At 39.4% G+C, this 12,086-nt stretch overlaps 1 protein-coding gene across 2 annotated transcripts in view; it reads right to left on the minus strand.

Moving 5' to 3' along the window:
- Positions 1-12,086, minus strand: part of LOC122642133 — a 41,178-nt gene that overhangs the window by 17,666 nt on the left and 11,426 nt on the right. For both annotated transcript variants that reach the window (XM_043835553.1, XM_043835552.1), the window contains exons 7-11: positions 5,957-6,102; positions 5,563-5,739; positions 2,675-2,785; positions 1,865-1,984; positions 1,566-1,722 (exon numbers count right to left, since the gene is read on the minus strand). In XM_043835553.1, coding sequence (XP_043691488.1) covers positions 1,566-1,722; positions 1,865-1,984; positions 2,675-2,785; positions 5,563-5,739; positions 5,957-6,102 — 711 coding nt within the window. The remainder of the gene's footprint in view (positions 1-1,565; positions 1,723-1,864; positions 1,985-2,674; positions 2,786-5,562; positions 5,740-5,956; positions 6,103-12,086) is intronic.

The raw sequence follows: 12,086 nt of genomic DNA on the forward strand, positions 1-12,086 counted from the left end.
GGAGTTTGCAGGCACAGGTGTGAGAGAAATCCTCATGCATATATCTTATTGAATACAAATAGAGCAAGCAAAGGCCAAATGAGTTAAACGCTTTTAAGAGCCATAAAAAATGGCTCTAGTATAGGGAAAAATTTTGGGAGGCCACAGTTGTGGCTGCTCAAATCTTAAATGATGTAGGACAATAAACAGGAAATCCAAATATATCTATAAAGCAGATCATGATTCAAGAAAAGGGGGCTAAACTGCATCAAATTTGTGCAAAATCTGGTCAGATTGATTGGAGAAATCCAATTATGGTATTCATTGATATGATAGAAGATTTGAAGATTCGGGTTGAGAAAGAGGAGTCGATTGGACAAGATAAGAGAGACAAGACATTGAATTTCGAAGTTTCAGAAATTTGAATATGTTCCATCACTTATCTTTACAGGTATATTTGAAAGGTTAAAACTTGTCTGTTTTGCCTTATTCTTGTGTTGTTTCAAAGTTCATTAAGTTTCCTATCCCACGAGACCAAGACCTTGCTATTCCATGTTGTATTTGGAAAATTATGATCAATAAAAGAAGTGTTAGTCTGTTGTGAGATTTCTGTTTTTAAGATGTTTAGTAAGTTTGCTGTAGTCTTTTATCATTTTATGTTAGTAGATATCTGAGTAAGGTTAGAGAGTGTATAAATACATCTTATTGGAGGATGTAATTAGATTTCAATAATATAGATGGTATGTAACTATGTACCGTGGAGGTACATTTATTGTGCATGGGTACATAATATGATACAGGGAGTGTCCCTATCGTGTTATGTCTTGAGTTAGTTGATTAATTTGTTTCTTTCTTCTTTTCTATTGTTTCCTAGTTAGACTTCTACTCCTTCTAGGACTGACTAGGGAGTCTTCTTGACTTTCTGTTGTAACTGAATTCTATTTATATCTATGAGAGAGGGACTGCCAAAGATCTATTGTTTCTGCTTGTTTTTGGCAGTGTCATTTTCCCCCTTCTCTTCATCTTCTTCTTCTTTTTCTTCTCCCTAACAGCAATCTATTTGCTGGTATTTTGATTGAATAAAAATTATTATTTGATAGGGACGTTTCCCTTTTTTTCCCCTGTAGGATTTTTCTTCTCGTTATTTGAGGACCGGAGTTCAAAACTGCTGGGTTCTTGACTGCCATAATATGGCATAGTCTTGCAATAAGGAGACGATCTTTGGCACACTAATCAAAACTCAAAAAGAAGCACCCTCTATATCAACACATAATTTATAGTTTTAACATAAATTAATCACCAGCATCACCTGATTTAGGCACTTATAATGCATGATTAGGATGGGCAAAAACAAAGTTGTAGACATGGTCAGCTCCAGACACTTGCACTGGTATCAATTCTTTTCCAAATATAACCATTTGAATTATGAAAAAGGTTCAATATTTAATTGAGTATTCATGATCAACAAAGACTTGCAGTATCCATGATTTCTGAAATTGTCAGTGACAGGGAAAGGAAGCAAGAAATGATGTATATTGTTGGAAAGTTAGAACCCAAAGTAGAACTATGTAGAAAGAATTCCTTACTGCTATGATCCAAACCACCAGCTTCTTCATCTGGAAGACCAGATTTTTTTATTCCACAGCCTAGTGTTCTCACAGACAAAGCCACAGGAAAAAGCCCTAAGCTTACAGAGAATGAAAGATTCACTGCAAGAGGATGATCCTCCTTCAGCAAAAGTTCCTGCATGACAACCAAAGGCATGTACTTGAAAACTATAGTCCCCAATTGGCTGAGGCATTAATCTAAACTAACCTAATTATACATATGCTTACAAAATTTCAAACCCCAGCAAACAAAATGATGATTTCTTGAAAACTTTGACCTCTTGAGAAAAGGCAGAACGAAGCATAGACCAAGCAGATAACTCTTGCTCCCCTTCTTCTGGATTAAAGAACTGTCCAACTCCCATGGAAGCGGCTGGTGGTGGTCTACCTGACACAGTCTGGCAAAAAGATCAAGTCAGATTTGAATCATGTGCTAATCACTAACCGCTCCACTTTTACCAAAATTTTATGAAGCATATCAACAAAGGATATCCAGTAAATAATTATCGCGACATGAATTTCAACTACGGGAGATTACAGGATTACAAAAGAAACAACAAGAGGAACATATCTTTGAAGTATAAAAATAGAAACACAGATGGTGAATCCAAACAAAACCATTGTGGCGCCGGGGGTTGGGGAGGAGTATTCAAGAAAATCCAAATGATTTGTATGGCCAACTTCCTAAAACAATAAATTTTATGGAACAAACCAGATATCCTGAAATCACACAAGTTTCATGAACGTCAATCTACATAAACAAAATAAAGGAACAAAGAGCAACCTAGTAGACAAAACATCGAGAAATGAAAGTAGCAAAATCACCTAAAAGATTATTCAAAAGCAAGTAACTTCTTTTCTTTTCTTAAACCACATATGACACGATCTATCAAAAAACACAACAAATAAAATGTAAATTGAGATCTTCTAGCTAAGAACAGTAGGTGCAAAACTAGGTAGACATTCGAGGGGGGAAAAGAAAAAAGAGGGTCAATAGACATCAAATGTCCATCAGATAAGTATTGCATCAAAAGATTCAAAACATTTTTACCAACAGATCCACAGAAGATGGTAAAAGAAATGAATACCGGGCGAGGAGCAACTGAGATCGTGAGGAATCGAAATGCATGCATATCATCAGGACCCAGTAGAATTACAGCAGATGGAGGTGCTTGTTCTGTCTGGCCACCTGGTTCAATCTAGTAAAACAAACAGAAAATGTAGAATAAGCATGAGACACTCATTTTACCTGATTTCTAACCAATCATTTTCCATTTCACATGGCTTTATGCAAATGTTGTCAATTGAGGAGCCTTCCCCCAAGCACAGCCTTAAGTTCTATTCTGAGCAGTAAGGGAAGAAGGATGATCAAATATTAAGAGTATTGTGAATGTTGGCAGCCATTTTTTATTCCAAAAGGTGCTAATATAAGTATTATATTGTTACATAGTCCTCTCTCACCTCCTCTATGTGCTTCCATATTTTGCTTGAACAGATGCATTGTATGGTTGATATTAAAATTCGAGTTCCATAAATGGAGGTCATATCCAGTTCAGAGATTTATGAACCCTTTTATAATAGGACTTTCATAGGAGAGGAAAGAGAAGAAGATTCTTTGTAAGTTATCCACACTACCAATCCTGGGGTCATGCTTTGTTAAAGATTCAAGTCCATAGCTCCTAATCTTCAGAAGATTCTTCAGCACCGATCACCAGTTCCACCCCACCCCCCAAGCTCTTGATTGTTAAAGTAAAAGTTCGAGAGTGAATTATGAATGATGAATGATAATCAACTGCATAAGAAAATATAAGTCCAATGACAAATGATAAATGATAAATGCTGACAGAAAAGAAAAGAAGCATATCTATTGCCTTTCCACACCTTAAGAATGGAAAACCAAATATAGATTATGCGGGACAAATAATAACCCAGTCCAAGATATTGATGGCTACAAGAAACGTCACCATGGTGGAACCTAAAATGTTTTAGTTGTTTTGGTTTCTAGATTTCGACTTAAACAGCATCAACTATTTTGATTGCAGGCTTCCTTGAAATCTAAGTATTATGGTGATCTCGAGCACAGTTGTTGATCTTTGTTCCAACTTCCAAGATAGATTTCAACCTAAATCATTTAACATACTTAGGTGTCACTTGTCAGGATATGATTCCGATTGAAGGAGCTAAAGGGCCAGGCCAAAAATGACCATAGGAGAAGTTGTGAGAAAGGACATGCATTGTTTGGGTCTTGTACCAAGAATGACCTCGGATAGAGCCTGTTGCAGGGCTAGGATCGGACCCCATTTAGATGAGATTCTCCTAAGTTGTTGGGCTGTGCCTCATTCCTCTTACTTTCATCTACTTTCATCTTTCATTTTGCTGTTATTTTCCATCTTTCATCTGTCATTTCCCGTTTTTCATTTCTCATCCCTCTTTTCCCATCTCTTCAGCCCCTTTCTGTTTAGACCTTAGTTTTCCCTACTGTGTTTTGTCGGATGCATGTAGCCGACCCCATTAAGTTGGGATAAGGCTGAGTTTGTTGGTGTTGGTGTTGGTGTCACTTGTCAGAATCAAAATATTTCAGTATTTTGAACAAAATTGCTTTACATGTTCTCCAGATCCAGGATTCCAGAATATCTATTTCAACTATGGTTTAATTTCTGTCGAAAATCATGCTTACTTTTTAACTTGATAAAAACCCATCCTCACCCCATAATTTCAATCCCTAGGGGACCCACATAACATCTAGGTGACCAGTCATCTTTAGGACCCTTCCAGCTGCAGCTAATTATACTTTGAGTTTTAGTATTCAGCTCTGTGTTGTTCACTAGTTTCCAGAATCATCTTCTTTCCTTCTCCCTCTTTGTAATTCCCCAGTCCTAAATACTTTTATCAATAGATTAGGTTGGTCAGAGATTTCTTAGAGTATCCAACTGATTTCATTGCAGTTTGCTTAAGTTTACAATTAATCTTCAGCAGTAGAAATCAGCACACCTGCTACACGTTTGTCAATTCCATATCAGAGTATGACATCACGGAGATAGGTCAGACTTCCCTAATTTGTCCCACATAACAATAAATGACAATTTTTTAATTGCGACAATTCAGTTGTGGGGCTTACATAGAGTCACTGTTGCGCAACAAGGAGAATGGTGACCATATCATATCAGGTGGAAAGGCCACATTCATTTTTGAAAGTGCCCCTTTACAGGATTTCTGTTGACAAGGAGCTGCTGATTAGAGATTGTACTGAAGATTTGGTGATTTTGTTTCATTTCATGAGAGCCAAGATTTCAAACGAATTTCAATGAAAACATCCATGCCAATGTTTAAAGCTTTAATGGTATCAAACTATCAGCCATTTGGGGTTACTAGTTAGCCTCTTATGAAGTCAGGACAATTACCAGTTGAGCATCCATAGAATCTAATTTGAGTTGTATTAATCTATACCAATAAAGGACTTATGTTGCTCATTTGAGATAACACTGTTAAGTGGATACTGGATCAATGAGAACTTACAGAAATAATCTATCTAAGCATGCTATGAGAAGTAGAATAATAACCTTTACAAACTAGAAAAGATTTTCAGGCATTTTTAAGCTTATAACAAAATCCGCCGTTGGAATGGAATTAAAACAGTAAAACCAACATCATCACGAATGGGAATATTGCAACCTCATATAATGAGCTATTAAAAAGAAGAAAAAAAAATACAATAACACTTTAAAGGATGAGATCTCCATCTTCCTATGTATCATGAATGATATATTGGAAAGTGAACTTTGGAAATTAAGGTTGGACCAAAGTTCGAAAAGGGTGGTTAGCTTGTCCATATCTTGTATGCCATGTTTTGCCTTCAGGCACAGGAAGGATGATTTTCATCCTCCAGTGGACCATGTTAGCAGAACTCTTATCAAAGATCTGTTAGAACTACATTTTTATTTAGAAGGACATCTGTTAAAGAATATCATGAGCATACCTGCCTTGGAGCTGGTCCAGCTGGAATGTTCACCATCTTTGTTGTTACCTCCAGGACCCCTTTACTAGGTGGTGTTTCTGAAGTTGTTTTACCCTTCTCAGGCCAAAGATGAACTCTTACTCCAGAACATGGAGCAAGGTTTGTAACAAACATGAAGTGGCTTTTTCCATTTGATCCCTAAACATAGAGGTTAAAATCATCAACAACAAAATCTTGGCTCAGCAATTAAGTTCTACAGGATATTTGGGAAGCTATTTGAAGCATGACCCATGAACAGAAAAATAGCATTTCTCAAAAGTCTCAGCATCTAATGATAGGGATAAATTCAAAATAAAAACAAAATCACAATTCAAACCTAAATATTTATAAAGACAATGTAACTTTGCCTACTTACCAGTTTCTGTATATCCAACCACCGCCTCCTCCCATCCATTGCCAAAACAGTTACAGTAGTTGTCTGAATGTATAAGTCCCTATCAAGGCCATCATCACTCCAATGAACATATCGTGGACAAGGGGATAAAATCTGTGCCTTAGACCCTGCAAGAACCACCAAAAAAGATTCTGAATTTCCACCTTAATTATTCTAGTTCATCAACAGATGCGAACAAAGATCGGTATCCTACTAACATTTCATATAAGCCATGAGTGCCCAAGGACACAGGGCCCTCTCTAGGAGTTAAAACTTTCATAACAAAATAAACTTTATGGAGAACATAACTGATAACAATGTGAAAAATTACAGCCAAAACTTTCAAAGAAACTTGCCAAACAAATATCAAATGTGTTGCATAGCAGCAGAGAAGTACAGGCATGTATTTCCAGTGCAATGGAAATGCGTCATGGTGCTACCATAGTCAAATTATCAATGACCGTATGGATATTATTCTTTTATGATGATTCAGTTCTCAGTCATCCATTCCCATTTCATCATTTTCTCAGAGAAAATCCTCTTTTAGGTGTTGAATATTAATTATACTCTTCTGTTTTTTTTCCCTTTTATGACAATCAGTAGTTTAGATAAATAAAACATTCAGGGTATAATTATTAAGTTGCACTTGAAACCAACAACTGGATTAATGCTGGTAGTTTGGAACCCAAAGGCTGAAACCTGGCAGCATGTTTGAGCCCCAATTCAGTGTATGAAGATGGTTGGAGACCTAGGTGCTCCAACCAGCTGCTTCTTGTGGACTCCTTTTGATGCAAACCCGAGAGGGTAAGCAAACCAAGATCAAATCTGGAAGAGGGTTTTGATCTGAATCTGGTTTGAGCGGGTTATGGGTAGGTATGATGGAGGTTGATGGAAAGTGGCTGTATGGAATGGATGATGATAGTTGAAGATGAAGATATATAGGTGCCAGCCTAGAGTCCCACTAATTGCCCAACCGTCGGAGTCCCACCGAGGTCACGATTGAAGGACTCAAACCTTGATCCCACTTGGGTCTCAAAAGCAAAAGTTCTCAAAGAGAGCAATTTGTTTCAATTCATGGTTGCCTTTGAGAGCAGCCAGGACTTGCATTATATAGAGATGGAAATCTTGAATACAACACAATAACATTAAAGAGACTCCTAGAATTCCAAAACCCCTTTGGAATTCCTCATACATAGAAAACAAATCCTAGACATAGAAATCTGCCCCCAAGACATAGAAAACATAAACCAGGAAAATTTACTAACTCTTGGAATTCTAAAACACACTAGGAAATTCTAAAGGACTCTTAAATAAGCCTAGGAAATATGAAAAGACTAACTAATAGTCTTCGGAATAAGAAAAGGTTCATAAACATGCCTTGGAAAACAAAAAAAATCAAGCACTAGAAACTAAGAGAACTAAAGAGATATTCTAGTAGCTTCCTAGCAAGGCCACAAGATGCACATCAACAGAACCACAGGGCCAGAAATGCCCTGGCCAGCCTAGCCGAGATTTATGGGCTGGGCTTGGACTTTGGCCGGCGCAAGTATTTTTTGGAGAATAGGCGTGCTGGCCTATTGGCTGGGGGATGCTCTGCATCACCTTTCTTTAGGAATTGTTTGACAAAGGACAAATCAAATCAAAAGAAAGGGAACCATGGTCGTCTATAAATGCATGCTTTCCCTCGAAGATAACGAATGTAACTGCTATGCACTTAAGTCCATAAGATCTCTTTGATAAGCCCCATTGAGAACATTGGATTTGTTAAGAAGCCAGCATACTTTTGTCTAATATATATGCTTTGAATCCTAGGAAGACCATTTGAAACCTGACTTCTCAGCATGTTTTGGAATACTCTGAGTAGAGTGAAAAAATCAAATTTTTAAAAGAAAAATGGCATCCAAGGAAGTGGCAAACAATTCATGGCCAATGCTTCAAAAAAAAGTTAGGTATAGGCCCCGGAGGACATCAACAAAGCGCCAACGTGCACATAGGCAGAGTTATCTCTGAGTGCATATTGCTTTTGTCACGCCATTAATTGCGACTTACACTCTCATGATGACTGTATGGAAGTTTAAAAACAAATAAGTTTCCCTTTGTTAGTTATATTGGGCCAGAATACCGTGGGGTATTCTGGACTTTTTTCCTTTATTATTTGTTAGTTTCTTATGTGGTTTAATCCCACATTGCTTATGTAATTATTTTTACTATTTCATTATAGTTATAAATACAATGTACTTGGGATGAACTAATCATCCAAGCATTAACCTAATTCAAATCTGTTTCTACATGGTATCAGAGCAGATTTCGAACTAGGGACACCAATTTTTCTCGATTTTTGTTCTTCTTCTCTCTCTCAATCTTCTTCTCTTCTAGTTCTCTCCTTCTTCTCCCTTGTTCTTCATTCCCATATAGGGCAGCACTGATGAGGTAATCATGCGATCCAGTTGCTGCCCCCATTACCTCATTTATGACTTGTAATTCTGTCCGATAGACTCCAATCAACACTGCTGCGATATTGGTTCTTCAGTTCCTTCTTGGAGATTGCTTCTACATCAGATACAAGGGCTCCTCTCCTCTCTTTGAAGACCAGAAGCTGCTGCAGAATTGTTGTTTTATTGGTTCAGAAATTATTCCTCAAGATTGAAGACTTCCTTAAGATCGATTCCTCCATTATCAAGGTTTTTTCAAAACCCTGACATCTATCGATCTTAGGGTTATTGCTGCCCACTGTTGCTGATTTTGTTACAGGTTTTTTCTTCACTTATAAGGGCTCCTTCGACAGCTATATCAGCTTCTACAGATCTGTTTTTGGTGTGTGAAGACCTTGAGATCGATCTCATCATTACAGGGTTTTTTAACCCTAACTCTATCGAAATTGGGCTGCTGCACCTGTTTTTTGGATCTGAATTTTTCTGCAGATGTGTTTCTCGTATTAAGGACTTCTCTACCTCAGTCTTTCAGCCACTTTGATATTATTTATTGCAGCCTAGGTTCATCCATCGATTCCATCACTTTAGGGTTTTGTTCAAAACCATAATCGATCAAGGTTCTCTTTAGCTGCTGGTTCTATTTGTTTGGGACTTTACTTGAAGATTGTTTGGCCTTCTCTGCTGCCGGTATGGGTGACTCTACCAACTCTACTGCTACTTCTGTTCATGATGGCAATCACAAGACAGATTATCACAGCTTTCCACCTAACCCCATCAAACTAGATGGCTCAAATTACCTTCTGTGGTCTAGATCAGCCTCCTTTGCCATTGCTGGCCGTGGCCTCACTGACCATATTGATGGCACTATTGTTAAGCCTAGTGATAAAGGCCCTGATCAGACTAAGTGGCTGGCCAATAATGGTGTTCTCATGTCCTACCTCATAGGCTCTATGACTTCAGCCTTACAGCATAATTTTCTTCTTCTGGACACTGCCGACCAGATTTGGGCTGCTTGCAAGGAGACCTACGGACAGCTTGGCAATGATGCCCAAGTTTATGAAATTCGAAAGAAGGTCCTTCACACTACTCAGGGAGACCTTTCTATTTCGGACTACTATGCTTCTCTCCGCAGCCTGTGGCAACAGTTGGATCATTACTCTTATTTTCACCCCTCTACAGTTGCTGATATTGCCTCTTATAAGAAACATGTGGACAAGATCAGAGTCTACGATTTTTTAGCTGGTTTGAATATGGAGTATGATCCCATTCGTGTTCAAGTGTTGGGCCATATACCTTTTCCCACACTTGAACAATCTTATGCATTGGTTTCTTCTGAGGAGAACCGTAGGGCTGCCATGTTACATCCTCCTATTACTGACAGATCTGCTCTCAAGGCTGCTGCCCCCATTACTCCTACACCTATTGGCACTGCTTCTCTTGGTGATTCTACTACAGGGACTGTTGTTTGTGAGCACTGTCACAAACCATATCACACCAAGGAGAGGTGCTGGAAACTTCATGGGAAACCAGCTGACTTTGAAGCAAAACGGGCTGCCAAGACCAAGACCAAGACAAAGCCCAAGGCCTATTAGACTGAGACTATTAATACTGACCCTGGTCTATCCTAGGATGAGCTACAGGCATTCCGACGTATGCTGAGGTCTTCCGCTGCTGCTGCCTCTACTACATCAGCTACTGCCAATTCTTCCGCTCATTCAGGTTCACACTTTGCCTGGTCAGGTATTCCTTTTGGCGGTCATCGTGCTTCTGTAGCCTCCCATCCTTGGATCATAGATTCTGGGGCTACAGATCATATGACCGGTTCCTCTAGTTTGTTTCATCGATACGCTCCTACTGGGAAGGACAAGGTCAAGGTAGCGATGGTTCTCTTTCATCTATCTCTCAAAAGGGAATCATCAATCGCACCTCCTCCCTTCCCTTAACCTGCTTTTGCACATTCCTAATTTTACTACTAACCTTCTTTCCATTAGTAGTATTACTCGTGATCTTAACTGCAAAGTTACTTTCTTTCCTTCTCATTGTGTGTTTCAGGATCTGGCCTCTGGGAAGACGATTGGATTGGGTAAAGTGCACGGTGGGCTGTACCTGCTTGATGATGGTCGCTTCTCTCCACCACCATTACCTTCTCCACTGCACCAGAACTCCATGGTCTCTTCTGAACTCTACCAGTGGCACTCTCGGTTAGGTCACCCCCCTTTAGGAATTTTAGCACATTTATTTCCTAGTTTGGTCACCCTACATACTAAGGATGACTTTTTCGTGAGGCGTGTGTTCTGGCCAAACAGACACGTTCAAATTATCCTATTTCAAATAAAAGAAGTTCTTCTTGTTTTGAGTTAGTGCATTCTGATGTTTGGGGCCCTAATCGGAAACCCTCTATTTCTGGCCATCAGTGGTTTGTATCTTTCATTGATTGTCATTCTAGGAACACATGGGTTTATCTCTTGCACACCAAAAATCAAGTTTTTTCATGCTTTCAACACTTTCATAAAATGGTCCAAACTCAGTTCCAGGCTACTCTCAAAATATTGAGAAGTGATAATGGAACAAAGTATAAAGAATCACAATTTCAAAAATATTTGGCTGACCATGGCATCATTCATCAGACTAGTTGTGTTGATACCCCTGCCCAAAATGGTGTGACAGAAAGGAAAAACCGCCACTTGTTAGAAATGGCCAGAGCCTTAATGTTTGCGAGGAATGTCCCGTCTCAATATTGGGGGGATGCGGTTGTCACGCGCAGCCTATCTCATCAATAGGCTGCCATCTCGGGTACTTTACTCCCGTAGCCCCTCTGATGTTTTAATTGGTAATTCCTCCTTTATTGTGCCTCCCAAGGTGTTTGGTTGTGTGTGTTATGCTCGAGACACTAAATCTCCCAGCAAACTTGAACCTCGAGGACTCTGTTGTATTTTCTTGGGTTATTCTCCAACCCAGAAAGGATATAAATGTTACCATCCCCCTTCCCGCCGTACCATGGTTAGCATGGATGTTGTTTTCCATGAGTCCCTTTCTTATTATTCTTCGCCACCTCTTCAGGGGGAGAGTGCTGGTGAAGATGTGGCTTTCGAGATTCCTCTACCTGAGGAGCCTCTGGCTGCCCAGCCCTCTTTACCACCCACGGCTGCTGTCCAGCCCTTTTTGGATGCTTCCCATCCACCCTTGGATGCTGCCCATCCTACTTTGGAGACCTCCCAACAACCTCTGGCTGTTCCTCACTCACCTAATGGGAATCCTTTACAGGGGGAGACCATAGACAATAGTGTTGTTAATATTCCTACTCAGGGGGAGCAGACTCCGGTCCAGAGAACTATTGGTGAATTTCAGAAGAGAGTTGACAACTCCAACATGATCACCTATACAAGGGGAAGGTCCACAAGAGGCGCTTGCATCCCACTATAGCACTAGTACCCATCCAATTGCGGCTCCGCATACGATCCTACATCTCCTGGTAATCCTTCCGACCTACCTATTGCACTTCGCAAAGGTACTAGGACTTGCACTTTACATCCCATATCTCATTTTGTTTCGTATAACTCTCTTTCTCCCTCTTTTCGTGCTTTTGTATCTTCTCTTTCCTCTGTTTCGGTTCCTAGAAATTGGCAGGAAGCATCTACAGATGGAAAGTGGAAGACAACAATGTTGGAAGAAATGAGAGC

This window comes from Telopea speciosissima, chromosome 10 (assembly GCF_018873765.1).
Source record: "Telopea speciosissima isolate NSW1024214 ecotype Mountain lineage chromosome 10, Tspe_v1, whole genome shotgun sequence".
NCBI lineage: Eukaryota > Viridiplantae > Streptophyta > Magnoliopsida > Proteales > Proteaceae > Telopea > Telopea speciosissima.